The sequence below is a fragment of the Lutra lutra genome, chromosome X, assembly GCF_902655055.1.
Source record: "Lutra lutra chromosome X, mLutLut1.2, whole genome shotgun sequence".
Lineage (NCBI taxonomy): Eukaryota > Metazoa > Chordata > Mammalia > Carnivora > Mustelidae > Lutra > Lutra lutra.
Genome location: NC_062296.1, coordinates 56,216,643 through 56,238,536, shown reverse-complemented (window position 1 = coordinate 56,238,536; position 21,894 = coordinate 56,216,643). Strand labels below are relative to the sequence as shown.

The 21,894-nt window shown below is 44.1% G+C and overlaps 1 protein-coding gene across 4 annotated transcripts in view; it reads left to right on the top strand.

The window, feature by feature from the left end:
* CLCN5 (chloride voltage-gated channel 5) overlaps positions 1–21,487 on the top strand; it is a 157,705-nt gene extending 136,218 nt beyond the window's left edge. For all 4 annotated transcript variants that reach the window (XM_047715400.1, XM_047715401.1, XM_047715402.1 and 1 more), the window contains 9 exons: positions 374–561; positions 3,845–3,967; positions 4,850–5,056; positions 7,896–7,976; positions 8,417–8,959; positions 10,808–10,994; positions 12,401–12,799; positions 12,960–13,176; positions 14,446–21,487. In XM_047715400.1, the coding sequence (XP_047571356.1) occupies positions 374–561; positions 3,845–3,967; positions 4,850–5,056; positions 7,896–7,976; positions 8,417–8,959; positions 10,808–10,994; positions 12,401–12,799; positions 12,960–13,176; positions 14,446–14,536 (2,036 nt within the window). In that variant the 3' untranslated portion in view covers positions 14,537–21,487. The remainder of the gene's footprint in view (positions 1–373; positions 562–3,844; positions 3,968–4,849; positions 5,057–7,895; positions 7,977–8,416; positions 8,960–10,807; positions 10,995–12,400; positions 12,800–12,959; positions 13,177–14,445) is intronic.
* The last annotated feature ends 407 nt before the right edge of the window (positions 21,488–21,894 follow it).

The window sequence follows — 21,894 nt, the reverse complement described above, 5'->3', positions numbered from 1 at the left end:
AGGATCCATCAGTTGTGAGGCAAAGCAGAGTCTTGGCCACGTAAATCAGCTAAAAGGCAAATCCACTCAGCCCTTGCTCCCTCCCAACCCCTTTGCCCTCCCCCAAGCTCTCCCTACGTAGAAATTCTACAGACACAGTATTCAGCGCAGACAATGCTTTGTGGTATTTTCTCCCCTTTTTACCCCCTCTTGAATAGGTATTTAATGACAGGCAAAATCTCTTGGGAGGTGATAGGTGGAAATCAAGCCGACAGAACATCAGAAAGAGGTTGCAGGGGGAGCCAGAAGGTTTATGGCTTGTCCATTATTTTGTCACCTTTTCCCTCATTTTCTCTTAATAACTTTGACCTCCCCTTCCCTCACCTCAAATCAGGTTCCTTAGCTGGCTTGATAGACATTTCTGCTCATTGGATGACAGACTTGAAAGAAGGCATATGCACAGAAGGATTCTGGTTTAACCATGAGCACTGTTGCTGGAACTCCGACCACGTCACCTTCGAAGACAGAGACAAATGCCCAGAGTGGAACAGCTGGTCCCAGCTTATCATCAGCACCGATGAGGTACAGTGTTGTGAAGATTCCCGAACCGCTGCCCGTATTCTTACACTGACTGAATTTCTTATACTGTACTCATGGCACTTGTGGAATGTGCCCCTATTTTCCTCTTCATGGAAAGGGGAACCCGCTCCAGCTTCCTTTCTCTGTGGAGTAAGTGCGGCCCTATTTCCCTCACTTCTGCCACGTGGAATCCTTTGATGCTTTACATAGTGACTTAACGTTTTTGCTTCTCGTAAACAGTCCCGGTGTTTCTCCTTAGCTGTTAGTACGCAGTGTGATTGAATCTGCCCTTCTCTAATAATTTCAGTAAAGATGTCAGAGCCAGCCAACAGGGACGCTATAATTTCTAACAAAAACAGAGTGGGTTAAAAATGTGTCTGTTGTATACACTCCAAAAGTAATTTTCCCCCCTGAGCATTGCATTAGAACATTTAAAAAAAAATTAGAATACATTCCATAGGAAAAAAACAGAAACGCAGAAGTAAAATTGCCTGTAGTCTTCTTTGGAGATTAAATCAATATTTTCATTTGTTCTTGTCTCCCAGCAGATATTTTTCAATGTAAAAGTAACATTGTTTTTCAGTTCCTTCCCTTTCTATTACCACTTGGGCTGTTTGTTAGGTCTCTCCTACTAAAAACAAAAACACACAAGACAGAATATAACAGCTCTCAATTCCCAATTCCTTTCTGGCTTCTACCAACCGAAACAGGTGCCATCTCAGCTCACTCCTCATTTACCCTGTTGGCGAAGTGACTGAGACTAGGCTAGGATCTATATTTATACATTTAAAATGCATTTTTATTCCTACTTCGGTCCACAGATTATTTGAAATGGGGCGTGTGGATGTGCAGGTGCACGTGCACCCCCATCCCCCCCCAACACAGTCAAGGGAAAAGAAGGATGGGAAAATAATAAAGTCAGAAATAAGAGTCTTTATGTATAGAAATGACTGTACGCATTGGCTCGGGGAAAGAGGTCAGTAAAAGGGTTGGATACATATCATATGTGTGAGAGGGTTTAGATCTATTCTTCCCAAACTGGGCTAAGGTTGGATGCCAGTGGGTGGCTGAAACCGCAGGATAAATGCTGTGTGCCATCTCAGAAAATCAGGGTTTTTTTAAAATATATTTTTAAAAATTACATTGAATTACAGAGGGATGCACAATTCCCATGTTTATTAAGATAACACAATCTCTGTTTTAGCTCTGCTCCTGCGTAACCTACCCCCTACCCTCTCTCCTAGATTAGGAGTACTTAGGTAGAAAACTTTGAGAAGCACTGGAGTTTAGGGTGAACGTGTGTGTGTGTGTGTGTGTGTGTGTGTGAGAGAGAGAGAGAGAGAGAGAGATTGAGAGAGAGAGAGAGAGGGAGACAGAGGGAGGGAGATTCCCTTGCCTTTTTTTTTATTCTTTTATTTACTTATTTATTTTAAAGATTTTATTTATTTATTTGACAGAGAGAGAGATCACAAGTAGGCAGAGAGAGAGGAAGAAGCAGGCTCCCTGCTGAGCAGAGAGCCCGATGTGGGGCTCGATCGATCCCAGGACCCTGGGATCATGACCTGAGCCAAAGGCAGAGGCTTTTACCCACTGAGCCACCCAGGTGCCCCTTTATTCTTTTATTTTTGAAGTACTTACAGATTCACAAAAAGTTGCAAAACAAGGGAGGTCTCCCATACCCTTCACCCAGGTGTCCCCCAGTGGTAACATCTTCTCTGACTAGAGAATAAGTAGCAGGACAAGGATATGATCCACAGATTTTATTTCACCAATTTTACGTGCATAGATGTGTGTGTATGTATACCTGTGTATGTGTGTATGTAGTTCTCTGCAATTTTACTGCCTGTGTAGATTTGTGTTATCACCACTACAGTCAAGGTCTAGAACTGTTGTTCATCCCGGCAAGGCTCTGCACTGCTACCCCGTGTGTGTGTGTGTGTGTGTGTGTGTGTGTGTGTGTGTGTGTCTGTGTCTGTGTTTAAATAGTCCAACTGTAGCTCTCAAACGGGAGCTTGAGATTTGCTCAAGTGACCTATTTCTCTGGTCATCCTTTTTTTAATGAATGAAATCCTTGCCTGGAGAGAGTCTTCTAGATTCTAAGAGTTCTCCAGCCAAGTACTTAGCCTCCAGGTCTGTGCCCCTAGCCACTTCTACCTACTTGCCTTTTCACTCCCCCTCCCTCTTTGTTTCCCCCCTTTGGAAAGTCTCCTTCCTCCCTAGCTACATTTGAAAGGCCAAGAGAGCAATTATCTATTCCTCTGAGGGACTAAAATAATGGAAAACTTGTGTCAAAGCTATAACTTAGGAGGGGAAAAAAAAACCAACCCTGAGCAGTTTGGCTCTCCTTGTCTAGGTCAGTGAATTATTTTAATAATGTTTTATGTTTTAAGAAGTCAGAAGTACAGTGAGTTTTGTGTTTCATGTAATTTGAGTGAGTTTCAACTTCTACAGTTTTTATCAGTAAGCATGATCTCCTGATGTTCAAAATAGCTTTTTTTGGCCGGTGGGTTGGGTGGGGGGGAAGATGTAACTGTTTGCCAGCCCTTTATGTTGGTGACTCCTTATTACTGGTCAAAATTAGATTTATTTTCTGGCAGACTTCATTAGCATAGGAGGACAGTCTCAAAAGTATATTCACTCCATTTTAAAAAGAGGGGTTGCTGTTTTATTTTTCGGGAGAGCTGGCATCTCGGTGGTGTTGTTTTATGGTCAGAGCCTGAAACTTTCTGCTCACATCTACTTGTTGCTGAGTCTGTGATAGCAGAATTCTCTCAAAGAGAGAATTCTCTCTGCACAACTTAATTAACTGTGTATTTTAAGGAAACCGCTCAGGAATTTTCGACACTATAACCTCCCGTGAGAATCTGACACCAAGGTAGGTAGAGCTGGTCTTCACTTCAAATGTGTAGCCAATAACAGAGCTGTCAAGATTCTTAATAAAATTGACATAAAATGAGACCTATTTGACCCCCAAACCTGCCAGAGGTCTCATGTTGAACCTGAGTTTGCTTAGGGTTCTGTCTGTTCCTCCTTCTTGTCGATCCTCAGCAGCTGGCGTCCGTTTCCTTGGGAGGGAGCAAAGCCTCGCATTTTCGCTTCCAAGTGGGCTGACAGTGTTTCAGGGGTTGCCTTGCTGCCCGTCTTGGAAGGAACGTTTTGAGCGATGTGATACCGGTCTTTTTCCTCCCGAGCCCCTCTCCCAAAACCCTTTTCGTCAGCAGTGCTCCGTGCCTCACTGAGGCAGCTTGGGCTAAAACAAGCTTCTTCCTTTTTTCCCCTGTTCTAGGGAGCCTTTGCCTACATAGTCAATTATTTCATGTATGTCCTCTGGGCTCTCCTATTTGCCTTCCTCGCCGTGTCTCTTGTCAAAGTGTTTGCACCTTATGCCTGTGGCTCCGGAATTCCTGAGGTGAGTCTCTCAAACGGTTTATAAACGGTTAACAGTAGTGAATCCTTCCTGGTTAATGAGCCTTTAATAGGTATTCCAGCATATCCTGCAATTCGAATCTGAAACAGGATCAGACCCTGAGGAAATCTGGAGTTTCTCTAGGTCTTCCCTCAAGTCTCCCAGCCCGGGCCACCTGGACACCACCTGGACACGAAAGGGGGTGGGTTCCTAGCCCCCCTGCGGGTTCCTGGGGAATCAGGCCTCTTGAAAGCCAACCCCTGCTCCCTACCCAAGGAGATCAAGGGTAGACCCCAAGTTTCTGGCCTGAAAAAGTACTGGCATTGTCAACTTTGTTCGAGCAGGAGAAATAAAACTATTTTGCTACATTTCCTATAGTATGACTAGGGCTGGAAGGTTGGGGGGGGGGGTGGCTGAAGTCCTGTTCCCGACTACTTTTGGCTTAGATTGCTTGACAGTGACCGAAACCACTGAGATTTGAGGTTACCCAGATGACCTTGCCCCTCTCTGTTTCCTGACCAAGTCATAGTTACAAATTTCTTTGGCAGAGAATCAAGGCTCTACTGGCCTGTAAGGATGTAAGTAAGGAAAACACCCTCCCACTCTGCCTCCCCTTCTCCAAATACGCACACTCTAATGCTTGCAGTACTCTCTTGCCCAGCTAGCACATGGCTGGGGGGCGGGGGAAAGGAACTTGAAAGCTTAAAGAACAGTTCTTGCTTTCTTGGACTCCCAGGCTCCCTCCCAAATTGGGGTCATGTAGGTCAAACATTTATATGTCACTTGTTTGAAAGGTGCAGTTTCCATAATGAGGTCCAGATTATTGCTTCCCAGCCTTGTTTACTTGCCTAGTCTATATTTAATCTCTCTGTGTTTGACCTGCAGATAAAAACTATCTTGAGCGGTTTTATTATTAGGGGCTATTTGGGTAAGTGGACCCTGATTATCAAAACCATCACATTGGTGCTGGCCGTGTCTTCTGGCTTGAGCCTGGGCAAAGAGGGCCCCCTAGTGCACGTGGCTTGCTGCTGTGGGAACATCCTGTGCCATTGTTTCAACAAATACAGGAAGAATGAAGCCAAGCGCAGAGAGGTAATAACAGATGGCCTGAATTGTCTCTTTTTTGGTGAGCATAAATGGTCCGATCTTAGGGATGAGGATTTAGGGACTCTACCAATATCAGTACAAATACCCTGTGACCCAGTTGTTCCACTTCTAGGAATTTATCCTACAGACACCCCAAGTGTGTGTGGGTACCAAGGTATGTGTGTGGGGCTAGTCGGTGCAGCATTTGTCGATATCGTGGTAAAACCAAATAGTCACAACATCCATCAACGGGACCGATCAAATAAACGATATTCTGGCCATACTGTAGAATACTAGGCAGTCGTTAAAAAGGATAGCCTTATGTATGTTGATGTGGATGGATGGCTACAGAAGATCATTAAGTTTCAGAAGACAATTGTGGAATAACACGTGTATAAAATAATTCAAGTACTGTTTTTTTTTTTTAAAGTATGTATATGTGCACCTAGAAAGAAAACGTCTGGAAAGTAGTTTTACTCCAGACTGTTGAAAATGTCCACTGGTGGTGACATTTCCCCGCTCACGGTGGTGAGCGGGAAGGTGAGGTGGTAGTGAGGGAGAAGGACTTTAAGAACTTCTAGTACATATAACTCTACACAAATTGTGCTGTTTTATTACATAATAAGTTATAAAAATAAGAGATTTTTTTAAAAGAAGTCATTTTTTTCCTGTGAAAGAATATAAGCCCCGCATATGTTTCAGATACCAGCTTTTCCATCTTTTATTTCTACCTAATGCCATGCTAAATGAGTTTCTCCGTGTATAGGATCTCTCTCTGCCTTCTGCCTCCATCCGGCTAAATTAGTCCTGCCACAGAGTCTCCATAGCTGTTCTCATGTTCATGCAGTTCTTAATGTATATCGTTTTGCAGAGGAAGAACAGATTTTAGAAATGTTCCACATCATTGGTTACTTTTATCCTGCTATAATTAAGGATTTAAGGAAATAATGGTTCTTGCTGTGTTTTCTTTGAATTACACAGAAATCACATACGAAATGGGTCAAGGCCAACGTCATTTTATTAGAATGGATTTTTCACAAAATCGCAACCTAGTGATTTATTCGGAAAATAAAACGAAGCAAAACAAACCATAAGGCCCAGAAGGAAACTCAGAGATGTTGAAATTTCAAATATGGATTACATTTAGATAGTTCAAGGGGGAAAGTTCCTGGCAGGAGAGGAAGGCTAGCAGGAAAGGGAGAGGGAAATCTGAGTCGATTGTTTAGCTACTGTCAGATGGTAGCGGGGCATAACAACAGTGTGAAACTGGTAAGGTTGTTAGATGGGAATAATGGACAACAGAAGCCGAAGAGGTGAAATCCGTTTGAGCTGGCAGGAGGAGAGTGTTATTCTTGCTGGTTTTGCATGGGTCGGGGGTGGGGGTGACTTTGAAACTATAGATGCCCGTTACTGTGTCATGCCATAAAATTGGCATTTTTGTTCACAGTTCCTTATAAAATGAGAGGGGAGTTCTGGGCTGTTTCTCTGTATAGATGTCATGAATTTCTCTAACTAGACTCATGAATATTTGCATCTTGAGTTCACTTCCTATTGTTTATTTAGACTTTCTAGTTATTTTTTCCTGTCCTTCTCACCGTCGGCAGCAACCCTTTTGTGTCCCAGGGCCTTGTCAAAGTGGGCAGATGGTGGAGATTACAGATTTGAGAAGGAAGGGCGTGTACAGACTCCACTCTGTCAGCAAAAACTTAAAGCAAACTAGCCATCATGATTCTTTTTTTTTCCCCTCATAATTCATCCTGAAAAGTCATTGAAATCCTCCTGTTTGACTGTCCTCATCCTTTTAGGATGAAAGCCAATATATAGGCACGAATTTTGAAGTCCTACCGGGCTAGCCCCAAAGACCTCACTCCTTCCTTCCCTTCATTTTCCTGCACCTTCCTGCATTCCCAGGGAAAGCTGCCTGTTTATTTTGCCAAGAACCATTTTATTCTGCAGAAACTCTTAATTTTTATTAAACTTTTTTCTAAAAGTTTCCTTACTACCACAAATCACTTATCACTCCACAGCAACCAGACTTTATCCTTCCATTAATTCTGGTGTGTTGGTTACACATTTTCCATGCACATGAGTGTGCCTATGTACTGAGGTAGAGCTAAGTATCACTTGCTCTCTTTCTCTCCTTCCTTGTATTTTTTTATTTCCCTCTGACAGCTTCTTCCCCTTCCTCTTCCACCTAGCCCTTTTCCTGGCCTCAGTGAAATACACTTAGGTCTTCTTTTCAAAATCTATCCCTTGCTTCTCGTTGCTTCTAGTTTGCTCCCTATTTCTGTTTCCACTGGTCACTGGGGATGGAGTAGGGCACGGAGTACAGGAAACCCCAACTGCCTATTGTATGAAGATTTGCAGCTCCCGAATGGCTGTGAGCCAGTTGTTACTTCGGTTTTATATCATTACAGCCGTCTCTAAAATCTTATTTAGAAAAGCATTCCTTAATAAAGAAAGCACTATGTAAATATGTCACTGAAAATACTTCATTTAGGTGGTTAATAGACCTACAGACTCAAAATCAGTTAATGAATCAAGAGTACCGGACATGAGGGGAATGATTCGGAATAAAGTCCATGCCTGGATTCATTACAGAGGAAAGACCCTCTACCTGTTCGAGCATTAGATCCATGTGTTTGAAATGTAGCCTGCAGCGTTTGCTCTCCGAATAAGTAAATATGAATTGAACTTCATTTTTGACCCATTGGATATGGAGCATGTATAGTTGTTTTTTTTTTTTTTTTAATGTTTACTAAACACTAACATTCCCTTTTAAAAATGTGATCATCAGTAGAAAGGTGTCATTATTCCAAGACTAATTCTGCGTTTTGGATTGTAGGTCTTGTCGGCTGCAGCAGCAGCAGGCGTATCTGTAGCCTTTGGGGCACCTATCGGCGGAGTGTTATTCAGCCTAGAAGAGGTAACTACTTTTATCTGTCTGTAGAATATGTGTGTTGCTTTCATGTCAGGAATTCTGGCTGGTGTCTGTGGGACATTTAGACCGGAGGTGCTCCGCCCAGCTCACATGTTACCATTTACTGTGTGACCAGAACTCTCTGGGTAGTTCTCTTGTCCTCAGCTCTCCTTCCTACAGCACTAACTGTTCATCTGAAACTGTTCTTTTTTTTTTTTTAAAGTTTTTATTATTTATTTGAGACAGAGAGACAGAGAGAGAGCATGACAGTGGGGAGGGTCAGAGGGAGAAGCAGGCTCCCCACTGAGCAGGGAGCCTGATGCGGGACTTGATCCAGGGACCTGAGCTGAAGGCAGACGACCAACTGACTGAGCCACCCAGACACCCCATACCTGAAACTTTCTGCGTCCTGGTTTACGTTTGCTTTCTCATCCTCTTTCTTCTAGGTCAGCTACTATTTCCCCCTCAAAACGCTGTGGCGCTCGTTCTTTGCTGCCTTGGTGGCAGCATTTACTCTACGTTCCATCAATCCCTTTGGCAACAGCCGCCTGGTTCTATTTTATGTGGAGTTTCACACCCCCTGGCATCTCTTTGAGCTTGTGCCCTTCATTCTGCTGGGCATATTTGGTGGTCTGTGGGGAGCTTTGTTTATCCGCACCAACATTGCCTGGTGTCGGAAGCGTAAGACCACTCAGCTGGGGAAGTATCCTGTTGTAGAGGTACTCGTTGTGACAGCCATCACTGCCATCCTGGCTTTCCCCAATGAATACACCCGCATGAGCACAAGTGAGCTCATTTCTGAGCTATTCAATGACTGTGGACTTCTGGACTCCTCCAAGCTCTGTGATTATGAGAACCGTTTCAACACAAGCAAGGGGGGTGAGCTGCCCGACAGACCGGCTGGTGTGGGAGTCTACAGTGCCATGTGGCAGCTGGCTTTGACACTCATACTGAAAATTGTCATCACTATATTCACCTTTGGCATGAAGGTGAGGAGATTCTTTTGCTACTCAGTGGGTAGATGTGTGGCTATGGGTTTGGGGGGCAAAGCCAAGACATCATACAATCTTCAAAGCTCATGTGGCACTTCCGGCTTCTGGCAGCATTATCCCCCCACCTCAGAAGGCCCCCGTCAACATGTCCTCAACTTCCTAGACAGTAGCACCTCTACCTGACATCATCCAAGCTGACTTTCAGGCCTCATGCAGACCTCAGTGATGAGATTTAAGAAGAAATGTTTTCTCCTTTCTGGTGAAAAACAGATTTTGCCCCTAGAAAAGGGATGGTGAGGTATTTGTTCACGTGCCTATTGTATTAAAGCAATATCTGACCACCACATCTGTGGTCCTTATAGGGTGGCTTTAGAGTTTGCCAACAGAGCAAAACATCAAATTGAATCAAACGAAGTAGCCGTTATTCAACCGTTTTGACCACTACAATGGCAGTATTCCATGGTTCGGCCCAGTGGCGCTAATAAATGTATTCTTTACCATTGTTATCAATGCCCAAGGATCAGAAACTTCACAGGTGATCCCAAGTTAATATTGCAACTGTCAAAAGCAGACATCAGGCCAGCATCTTTTATTTTCAGTACCTGTTATCATTGCCATGTTTCAGAAGAAATCAGAAAGGAACATTTGTTAAGGCATTTTCTTTCTCCTCCCTAGGTTATTTGTTTGTCTTTCCCCTGGCACCCAACTACCAAGTCAGTTCTCTCTCCTCTAGGGAAACAGAAGTTCTAACTGGGAAAGAAGATGTCGCAGCATTATAGTCTCTGAATTGATATGTGTCCTCCTCTACACTCCAGAAGGTTTTACAGTGCTTCTTGAGTGATTTATTTTTCCCTGTCATGGCTTTATTCTTTGATTTAAAGTGATAATGTTCAGACCATCCAACCCACCCAGATTCAAATGTATTTCACAATTGAACACAGGCTATTTAAAAATAATCTGCTGTTTCATTTTGTCCTTGTCATCATTTCTCTCCCTTCACACAGAACATTGAGAATTCACTGTAGATATCCTAAGAGTCAGGAAAATAGAGGGGGGAGACAGCCGAGAGGGTCTTTTGGTGGGAGTGGTGGTGGGGTTGTTTTGTTTTGTTTTGTTTTGTTTGGATACTCACACAATCACAGTTACTGCTGCATTAAAAAAATGTAATCATTTCATCTTTCTTTATACTATTACAAAATAAAATGTGACCTCGTATACAATCCTTTTAATGTGACTAGTGGGTTAAGATTCAGTACATGGGAGTGGTTAGGAATACCAATTGTGTTTCATCCCTGGCACTGGTATCTACTATAACTTGACCTTGGGTGAGTTGCTTCACCTCCCTGAACCTTGAGTTCTTTGTGATTGGGTAATCATGATGCCTGTCTCCCCGGGGTGGTTGTCTAGAACTGGGGGAATCCTGTCAGTTGAGTATCCAGCATAGAACGTGGTAGATGGTCAGTAGAGGGGAATTTTTGTTGCTGAGAATTCAGAATGGGGAAAATGTCTGCATATGTGAGAAATTCCATCTATTTTCCTTTTTCTTTGGGAAAGGCTTAATTTCTGCCCTCCAGTTCTATGTTGGTCTGGAGAGTTCAGGCTCTTGCCAGATGGACCCCCAAATCAGGGTAAGCTTCTTTGCAGTCGTACTTGCCTGCACGTCCCAGAGAACCTCTAGCCCCTGTAGTGTTACACACATCTTTATGGCCACTTGCTAGCATAGTGCATAGTTAAATTGGCATTGGCATTGGCCTGTTCGCTTCGCAGAGGGTCAGTCCTCTAGCCCTTAACTGTATGCCAGGCGAGTGCACCTGTTGCTAAGCACCTGTTGCTTTCTCTTTGCAGATCCCTTCTGGCCTGTTTATCCCCAGCATGGCTGTTGGTGCTATAGCAGGTCGACTTTTAGGAGTGGGAATGGAGCAGCTGGCTTATTACCACCACGACTGGGCCATCTTCAATAGCTGGTGTAGTCAGGGAGCGGATTGTATCACTCCTGGCCTTTATGCGATGGTTGGGGCTGCAGCCTGCTTAGGTGAGTAGTGTCTGCATTGACCTTGAAGAAGTTGCCACCCCGGTGATGTAATAAAGAAGCATGATATGAAACACGGTTCACTGCAGATTTTTTTTAAATGACCATTTCCTGTTGGGTTTGCCATTTTTTCAAGTGCTTTAAGGAAGTATTCTTTATCATATAGCTATTTTCCTCCCTTTGGGGAGCAATTTTACTCTCAAATTTCATCATACTAAGGAAATGATCAGAAACTTGGAGAAGGATATCTGCTCAAGAATGTTCATTGCAGGATTATCTATGATAGCAAGAAGTTGGAATCAACTTAAATATGTACAGGAAGGGACTGGTTAAGTGGATTATGGTCCATATAACCAGGTAATATTATACTATGTATCTGTTAGGGGCACCTGGGTGGCTCAGTGGATTAAGCCTCTGCCTTTGGCTCAGGTCATGATCTCAGGGTGCTGCGATTGAGCCCCACATTGGGCTCTCTGCTCAGCGGGGAGCCTGCTTCCCTATCTCTCTGCCTGCCTCTCTGCCTACTTATGATTTCTCTCTCCGTCAAATAAATAAATAAAATCTTTACTATGTAGCTATTAAATGTGATCCTAATATTTAATATTTTTAATATAACATTAAATAAATTTGTGTTAATACACAAGATGTTCCTGACATAAAGTGGGGGGCGGCGTGGTGGGGAGTTAAACATGTAATATGAGCTCACTTACATAAAAACATGTATTTTTACATCATGAAAAACTTGCAGAAGTCATTCAGAATTTTTACTCCGCTTATTTTAGGGAGTGAGCTTACAGATAATGACTTTCTTTTATAGACTTTTTTTTTTTTTTTAAAGATTTTACGTATTTATTTTGAGAAAGTGAGAGGGAGAGCACAAGCCGGGTGGGGCGAAAGGCAGAGGGAGAAGCCCGCTCCCTGCTGATCAGGGAGCCCAACTGAGGGCTCGATCCCAGGACCCTGGGATCATGACCTGAATCAAAGGCAGACGCCTAACCGACTGAGCCACCCAGGCGCCCCATCTTCTACTGACTTTAAAAAAGTGTTTTCTGACTTTTCCATAAGAGCCTGTATGTTCCAGAGAACCTCTCCTCTCAGTATTGTTACACAAATTGTGGATATCTTTTGCAATGACCTTTATAATTAGGGGGGAGAAAGCAGTGCACAAATAAGAAACAAAAGGAGAAAAATGTAGAAGGCCTCTCGCACGTTTGTAGATGTTATTTTGAGAAATGTAACTTGTGTCCATTATAAACTTGCTTTAATGCAGTTGCAGTTAACAGGGGAGACCTCCTTTTAGCAGTGTTTCTGGCAAGTAAGCTGTCGCTGGACGGGGGTCTGTCACAGGCCCTTACCTGGCATGAATGAACTGTTCCTGTTTTCAGTGGCCCATGTCTGTTTCTTTGCAGGTGGGGTGACACGGATGACCGTTTCTCTCGTTGTCATAATGTTCGAACTAACTGGGGGCTTGGAGTACATTGTGCCTCTGATGGCTGCAGCCATGACAAGCAAGTGGGTGGCAGACGCTCTTGGGCGGGAAGGCATCTATGATGCCCACATTCGTCTCAATGGTTACCCCTTTCTTGAAGCCAAAGAAGAGTTTGCCCATAAGACCCTGGCAATGGATGTGATGAAACCCCGGAGAAATGATCCTTTATTGACTGTCCTTACTCAGGACAGTATGACTGTGGAAGATGTAGAGACTATCATCAGTGAAACCACTTACAGTGGCTTCCCAGTGGTGGTGTCCCGGGAGTCCCAAAGACTTGTGGGTTTTGTTCTCCGAAGGGATCTCATTATTTCAATTGGTAAGGATTTCAGAAAGAGGATCATGAGATCCACGGTGGAAATAAATAAATACATGCACAAAGGGTGGGGAGACAGAGGGAGGATGGGATGAATTAGGGGCCATCAAGATAGAAGGAGCACCTCCATTTTCAACTTTTTCCCCCTCTACTTCTCAAATAGAAAATGCACGGAAGAAACAGGATGGGGTTGTGAGCACGTCCATCATTTATTTCACCGAGCATTCTCCTCCCATGCCGCCATACACCCCGCCCACCCTGAAGCTCCGTAACATCCTGGATCTCAGCCCCTTCACTGTGACTGACCTCACCCCCATGGAGATTGTCGTGGACATCTTCCGCAAGCTGGGACTGCGGCAGTGCCTGGTTACGCACAACGGGTGAGAACTCCCTGGGGGAGGCACATTGGATTGTGGGAGGAAGGAGACTGTAGAGAGAGAAAGAGAGAAGAACCCAATTCATTTGACCCTCAGTAGCACTTACAGGCCCTCCTGAAGCTCCGTGATCAAGATGGATGTGTTTCTTTTATCATCATCATGAATGGAAAAGGGGGGGAAAATGTGTGTTTGAGAGATGGGAACTACTGGCTGCACATTGTAAATAATGTAGTCCCTGCCCTGCAAAGGAAACGGCTGTGTCCTTTTGAACAGACAGCACTGAAGTTATGATGGTATTAGGTAGTATATGTATATATAGTATTTGGTCCTTAGAATACCTTTATTTTTATTATTTGAAGATGAGAGAAGCAAGTTTCTGTGAGGTTTGAAGATCTGCACAAGGGCCCCCTGTTAATACACAGTAGAGAGGTAGGCTTTAAATACAAGTCTTCTGACTCTCAAGACCAAGGCTCAGTCTTTCTGGGACATTTCCTTATTTTTTTTTAATTAAAAAACTTTTTTTTCAGTCCCCCCCACCTCCCTGGGACATTTGTCATGCAGTAAAGGAAGCCCTGCTATTTCTATTGGAAAACAAGGGAGGTGGAGGAGGAGGGTGGGTTTTTTTTTCTAAGCATGCTATGTTAATCCAGCAGTTATGTAAGAATTTCACTCTGTACGATTTCTAAATGTTGTAACAGATGTCTTGCAGGATTTGAATCAGCAAGGGGATTTTCCCTAACTGATTCATTCAACACTTACTGAATCCCCTATTTCATGCAAGAAGGTATTCCGCTAGATGCCAAGGAGACACAAAAAAGGTCCTTCTCCCCCCTCAAGGAGTGTGCGATGTCCTAGGGAATCTGAGAACACATGAACCCGTATCACACGACAGCAGATGGGACAAGGGCGTAGGTCAGGCCGTTGCTGCCACGAGGATGCAGGCATTGCCATCCTGCAAGATCAGGGAGGCATTCTGGAAGAGGAGCGCCTGAACCGGGTGGCAAACGAGAAGATTCAGATATGTAGGGAATATTTAAGCCACAAGAGGTAGCAGGATGTGAGACCGGAAGTAGAAATGCTGGCAGCCTGTCTGGGGACCCGTGCGCAGTCCCGTTTGCCAGGCGCATGTAACCTAGTCCTGTGAGTGCCTCAGGCTGTAAGCCCGGACGGTGTTGAAGACAGAGTTGCAAAGGACTGGGGTGGAAGGGTGTCACCTCAGAGAATGTTAACCCCCGATTTATTTTTGTTTTGTTGTTTCGTTTTGTCTTGCAGGCGGTTGCTCGGAATCATTACCAAAAAGGATGTGTTAAAGCATATAGCACAGATGGCGAACCAAGATCCCGACTCCATTCTCTTCAACTAGAATCACAGGGTTGTGCTGGATATAAAACAGGAAGGACATTGCAGACCATGGATGTATTTTGTTAACTGGGTACCCAAAACACATTTCCCGTATTTGGAGGGTGAAGTTATATTATTAGTGTGTTGTCCCTTTCCTCTAAGTTAACCAGTTGCACTACATAATCTCTGGAATTTAATCTTCTCTTTAGGAGAAAATACAGTTAGGCTTCTGTGATATTGCATTAGGAAGATTTTATGAAAGAGTCAACAAGATTGCTCTGGTTTCATTCTTTTTAATTTTTTTTTTAATTTAAAACATAATTGTTAGCCAATATGCAATCACTGAAAACTATGCAAGAAAAATTCCAACCGTCCTGACCTATAGCCTGCAGGAAACTCATGAAAAAGTCACTTTTTTTGGACTCTAACTGTCGTTGGTGGAAGATGAAGTGTAAGCTAAGGGGCTTTGCTTTTCCAACCACAGAAAGGAAAGCCAGAAGGAAAATAGTAATGGTGTTTTCCAGACTGTGAAAATTCAGTTCAAATGTTATCTTGTTCCTGTTACAATATTTAGCATTATTAGTTTGTGTGTGTGTATGTGTACGTTACTTTTAATATCTGATTATAAGACAATGCTGCTTTGGTTAACCTTCTCTAAACGAATTTAGAGAGGTTGACTTTTATAGCTTGCTTGTTCCTGGTACTCTTTTGAAGTGCACAAAGATAAGTCATGGAACTTTCTCCTTGTCTGCAAAAAGGGTAATTTTCCTGATGGTATCTGTTAGCCAGTAGACAAGGACTTCGTCATGAATTTGTTAGTAGCAAGGAATGATTTCTTCAGCTTCCTTGGAATGAATGATTAGTAAAGTTCTAAGCAAAATCAATGACTAGGAATTTCACATTTTCTTGTGAGGTCCCGACTCATTCTCTTAGCCAGATGCCGCCTCCATGAGTGATGGTGCTTTAGGCTTCTGGAATATGTAAGAGTAGTAAAGGGAATCACTTCGAGACTGCGTACTGATAAACCAGGGAAGATCCCGAGCTAAATCTGCATACTCATGCATTCCTTTGTGAAGACCACCAGTACTAAAATAGCTGGGGGCTCATGCCTCCTCCCAGTGTTAAGTACATATAACAGGCCAGTGTTGTCCCTGTGAACATGAATTTAGGCTTGGGGTACATTCAAATATATTTGAGGCATTGGAATTAGGATAGGCAGCTGCGACTCCCTTGAGGCTCCTTAGAATTCTAAGTAAAACTTAGAGCTATCCTAAGACCCAGGGGTGTGGACAAGGCCTGGTGACACCAAAGGTGCTTGTTTATCCAATTGCAAAGGTGCCTGTCTCAATTTTCTACCACCTTTACTGCAGTAGAAAACATCACACTGTAGGGACACCTGGTGGAATCACAGAGCCACCACCATCACCATCATTCCGACTGACGCCTGGTTTCATTTTCTGTTGTTTCCCCCATGTGCAGCTGTCCCTGCTACCAACCTTGTGTTCCCCTCCATTCTTTTCCCCTACCACTCCTCAGTCCCCAGTCCTCTCTTTGGTATTGGGTGCCATGCCTGGTTAATCATTCCTCTCTCAAGAAAGAACTCCCAGGGATAGTTAAATTGTAAACTGGGGCTCAGCAACCTTCTGGCATGGGGACCCGAGGTAGCGCACAGCCGTCTGCTTTGCTCTCTAGCGCAGTTGCTGCCACCATGCCTCCCTCTCTCCCTCCCTCTTTGTGCCGATGCCCAGGGCCCACAGCAGCGGGACTCAACTGCCAGGGCTGTGAGTTCAGCCTTTCCTGTTCTGCAGGTCCGTCCCCGCACTGTGCGCCATCCTTCCAGCCTAGAACCAGCAGTCACTCAGCGCAGCCTCCCCTTCCCTCCACCTCCCCTCCCCCAACACCTCAGCGTTCCTCATTTTAAAAGTTGCTGAGCCCTGAATCTAGGATTTTTTTTTAAACCCCTAGTTCTTTCCAAAATCTGAAATTCTTTTATTTCCCAGACCTGGGTAGCTAAGGCTTGTATTGATTTTTATCTTTCAGCTATCAAGGCACTCACCAGAGTTTTGCTTCGTTTCTTCTTTTTTTTTTTTTTAAAGTATATCATGCTAACATTTTAGAGAAAGAGAAAAAAACTCTTTAGGTTATCTTTGTTATAGTCATGACTTAGTCACTTTATGTCTTCTGTCCCTTCCATGCCACTGATTTCCTCATCTGAGATGAGGCCGTGGGCTAAAACTGCCCCTGTGATTGTGCAGAAGTCATTCTTATCTGTATATTTCTGGTTCACTACCTATCTTTTCTTATTAGCTGTCCAGCTGAAGTTTGCAAAACAGGAAACATTAGTATTTCTGGTATTTGATGAGACAAAGATTTGGTCGCATTTCATAGTGCAGCAGTGCTATGGAGGGCATCTGAGTTTGCCTTTGTGTTTCTTCTAGGGTCTGTTTTTGATTTCAGACAGATGAGCCAGTGTTAAGGTGCTACTTCAGAGAACTAATTTGAGAAATCAGATAACACTGTGCCAAGGTATACTTTCTAGATGCTAAGCACCGATTGGCCCTCCAGAGAATAATATCCTTTTGATACCTCACTCCTGATAAATCTCATTCATTAACCTCAGCTTCTCAGGAATCCTTGTAACACGTAGGCTAGAAGTAGCTATAGTGTATGGTATTCATTATATGTCCAGTCCTATGGTTTCGCTCAAAGGTTGGCTAATTGTGGCTAGAGCTCTCTGCTAGACGGTTAGCTCTGCACCTAACACTCGAGGGTTTCTTGTCTTTAGGCAAAGGAAAATGCTTTCTGCCATTGCAAAGTCAGCAGTTGGACCGACTTAACCAACAAACAAAGCTGATACAGGGAGGCCTCTCTGTAGCCTCAACTGGCCACATACCTCAATGGCAAAAGACTAGATGATCTGTGATTTAAAAATTAATTTGAGTTGAGACGAGTGTGTTTGGGCATAAGGAAAAGAAAATTGCCCAACACAAGGGAAGGCTCTACAAAGGAATGCCAGTAAGTGCTTCGGGGGAGAGGATTTTCTGAGGAGAAAGATCTGGGAGACATCCAGTCATGAAAAGAATGGGGGTTGATAGGTTTGTAGAAGTCTAGCTGCTATACTTTGTAGAGTCGGATCTTCAGTGTAAAGAATTACAGAGGCCAAAACCGTTTATGCATGGTTAGACCACTGGAAGGGGGAAGCAAGGGACCGAAAATGCAAACTAATGGCCACTTTCAAGGTCATTTCTATTCGGATGTTTGTTCAGATGCTCTCCTCTTTTCTGGCCCCAACTTCCTTCTGGCTTGGGCCAGCTGTGGAATAGAGGTGGTATAATCCACAGAATTGATATCCTCTGGTGGATAATCTGACATTGATGACACTTTGGATTTGCCAGCTGGCAGAGCAGACGATTAATTTGCTGATTGAACAGCAAAGCAGCTCAGTTGTTTTGGCATCAGAGGCTGAATCTGAAGCCCTTACCAGAAGAGCAGAGCACAACAGAAATTCCTGTAACAAGTCTCCATTTCTGTTGGAACGTGAGAAAGATAAAGTAATGGGGATTTAGTGTGGTCTAAGACTATGAAGTAATTCTTACCCATCATCTTTTTTTTTTTTTTAAGGTGGGGAGGGGCTGAGGGAGAGGGGGAGAGAGAGAGAGAGAATCTTAAGCAGGCCCCATGCCTAGCCTTGAGCCCGATGCAGGGCTCAATCTCAAAACCCCTTACAACCCTGAGATCGTGACCTGAGCTGAAATCAAGAGTCGGATGATTAACCGACTGAGCCACCCAGGCACGCCTTAACCATGATGTTAGGAACTCATTCAGGTGTGGGGGGAGCAAATATAAAAACTTGTCATGCAGCAGAGTCCATCATGCAGAGTAATCGAGCATGTTATACATTTTAAGTATTTGCATCGCCTGTCCTGGTTGGGTCTCTATCTTGGTTTGTTTTGCGAGGTGACGAGGAGGATGGTGAACTTGTTTATCCTGCAGTATCTTTTTTTTTTTTTTTAAATCATGAGGAGTGCAATTTTTGAAGTTGAGTTTTTAATGATGATAGTGAAGACAGTATTGAGAATCTGAAATGACCAATGTGTTTTACATTGCCAAAGTGCTTGCTGAGGACTGTCCATACACATCGCCACCAATAAATTCAGGGAAGGCAGGAGGACATTTTTTCAGGGTAGTACACAGAGTATTGAGCTCTTGAAAACCCTGAGAAAAACTAGAGCTTTAGAAAGTAAATGGGAAGTAGGATATTCAGTTTAAAAAAAAAAAATGTCTAAATATGTGGTCTGAACTTAAGTGTCCTAAAACCTTGATTTTTTTTTTTTAAACCACCTCTGGGTTTGCCTGGACTCCCTCTGGAGAGGGAATTGGAAGATGCGGCAGTGGAAAAACCCTAGTAAGAAAGTATATGAGTTCTTGCAAGATGGTGGTAGGAAGGCCGTCCTATGCCCCAAGCCATACAACCTGGCCTTTATAAACTGTTTGTTCATGTGCCTGGGTAGAGAATAAGTCAAGTAGTCTTTCAGAGACCAGGTTTTGCAAGTAGAGGAGAGGCTCTGAGCCATGTTTTGCTGGAGGCAGTCTGCTTGGATGGGGAGGGCTGACCCGAGACCAGACATCTGCTCAGGAAGGGGGCCGGCGACCACATGCCATTGCCTAAATGAGAAGCTTTAGGTAGACTGTCTTGAATTTTGATAGCAAGACATTTAAAAAAATCTATATTGTAGCCTCCCGAGAATGTACTTCTTGTGTATTAAAAAGAAAACAGAGAGGGCTTCTCGGATCAGAGCTCCGGAGCCGTGTAAACTTGCAGGGAAATTAATGTAGTGGTCCTCGGGCAACCCTTTGCTCTGCCTCAGTTTTGGTCGTTCACTCCGAGGAGAGAAGTTCTTGGAATAGTAGGTCTTAGCAACTTCACGTTACTCCACAAATGTTTGCTGGCCACAGTCTCACTTCTGAACATCTGGATCTGGGCAAAGTTTTGAAGCGATGTAGGGAACAGAATCGATTTTTCCACTGTGTAGTCCGATTTTGCCAACTCACCCAAGAAAGAAAGTCTGTGATGTGCAGAGTTTGTGTTTCTTGGATGGGACCCCGCAGGTCCCCCTGCCCAGTCCCACAGTCATAAATTCCTACCTCTCAGTTCCTGCCAAAGGGTCTTCAGCCTCTGTGTGCACTCTCTAAATGAATGCCTTGCCTAAAGTTTGGCCTCTTTAAAAGCAGAAACGACATATGATGGTGTAAAAATAGGAGGGTTTAAAAAAAGCGATCTCTGCCTCTCTTTCTCTCTCCTCTTCCTCCCCCCTCTTTTTTTCCCCTGTTACCCCTCTCCCTATCCCCAGATTCATTTTTTTCTCAGTTGTTAACAAGCATGTTGTTTTGAATGTGGACCTTGGGGGAGGGACGGCGTCTTTCTGAGGACAGAGAATGGAAGACACTTCTGAGCTGCTGGGCCACATGGGGTTCTGCTCTGCCATCGGGGCCAAAGCCACAGCTGTTTCTTGAGAGCATTGAGGGTTTTAGTGTCTCAAGGCGGACATATGAAGAATTCGTTGCTAAACCTGATTTTCTACTAGTCCAAATCTGTTGAAAGTCAGAGGCAGCCTAGGATTTGGTGAGTGAAACGCCATCTGGCAACATGGGGACAAGGGGGTGGCCCGAGATGGTTTCATCAGGGTGGGAATGATCAGTGTGGTCACATTGGGTGTGGCCTCAGAACACATGGTCCTTCGAGAGTGCTCATTTTTTCCCGTCTCCATTTTACTGTGGCCCCTTTCTCCCTCCCTTCTTGCCCTTTGCCCTGCCTTTTCAGTACTCAGCTTTTAAATAAATATTTACATTTTTATTATATATTTGGTCCTTTGGGACTATGTAATGGTTAAGAATTGATTTCATTCTAGATTTAAAAACCCGATGTGTTTAGTATTTTGTTCTCTTAAACTGTCTTTTGGAGCTATGCTGCTAACCCGGTACAGGCCAGAAAGGAGTTGGGCCTGCCAGATAGCATCCTGGTCATGTCACCTAAGGATGACATTGATGTTGCCACGGTGACTCTTCTCTGTTTGACCAAGGCCAGCCTCCTGCTCTTACCTCTCTAATTCACCCCTGGCTCCGGGAGAATTGCTACCCACTGGGTGAGCCGGTGAGGCCAGGAGGATCAGAAAAGCCGGCTTTCAGCCCACGGGCCCCTCTCTGAATTCTCCGTAATACGCTCATTTGTAAGGCCGGCTCCCTACCACAGTAGCCAAAGAAAACCCGTCTGACTCGACATTTTAGGTCCTCAGCGTTGGTAAAGGTCCCGCGGAAGCTAATGCACGGACAGCAGCAGCAGCCAGGCGCGCACAGAAGCTAGCATCAGCCAAAGCTCACACAGCCCGAGTTGCATAGGGAGCGTGGTGCCGAGCTGTTCTGAGCGATTATTTATTCGAGTGCTGCCAAGCCTTACGTAACGCTTTCTTAGCTTTGTTCTAGCTTGTAGAGGGGTTGGTTCCCGTTCATAGGCACAGCCTGTACCAAAGCTGTGGCTTACTGCTTGCTTCATTTCGCTTCCTGGTCATGCATAGCAACATAGTCTAAAAAGGAAGACATGGGCTGGGGAGTTAGGAGACCTGGTTTCTATTCCCTATGCTTCTACTAACTAGCCTTGAGATCTTAACCGCTCTGTGCCTCAGTGTTCCCATCGGCAAAATGGGGATAGCGTTAATTGCCCTACCTACCTCACAGGGTTGTTGTGAGGATAAACCGAGACAATGAATGGAAAGTACTTTGACAAGTAAGTGCTATGCAAACTGTAAGAGATGGAAACAATCACGTTAAAGGCAATGGAATGGACACTGGCAGAAGGTTTAAGGGGCTCGTCCAGCCCTTTCTCTGTGTGGCATAAACCCGGGTCGCCATTGCTTTATACATTTTCACCTAGCACAGATTTGTAATTATGCATGTAATAAAGCACAGCCTTATCCTACCTGGTGTCTGGTGTGTTCTTGAAACCCCCAAGGTTTCTAACTACTGATTTCTGATCATAGCAGCAAGGCGGCAGGGTGGGGGGGAGGGGAGGATTGAGGGAGGATGGTATAAAAGGTACCTGCAAACCCCTACTGGGAGGCTCGCTTCTTAAAAATGATTTATTAGATGCTTAATTATTTTTACAAGTACAAGGTTCAGTAATACCTTTTTATCATAAGGAGACAAATGAGGGGCAGCTTGCTCTTCCAAGACTCCAGATACCTCATTCCTTCTGCCTCCTTAAACGTTCCCATCTCATAGGTTGGTGATACTTTCTTGATGACATGAGGATTAACTGGGAGCTGGATTTTATTTTTCTCTTTTTGAGCTCTTAATGGTGTCAGATGATGGGCTTTGACGGGCCTC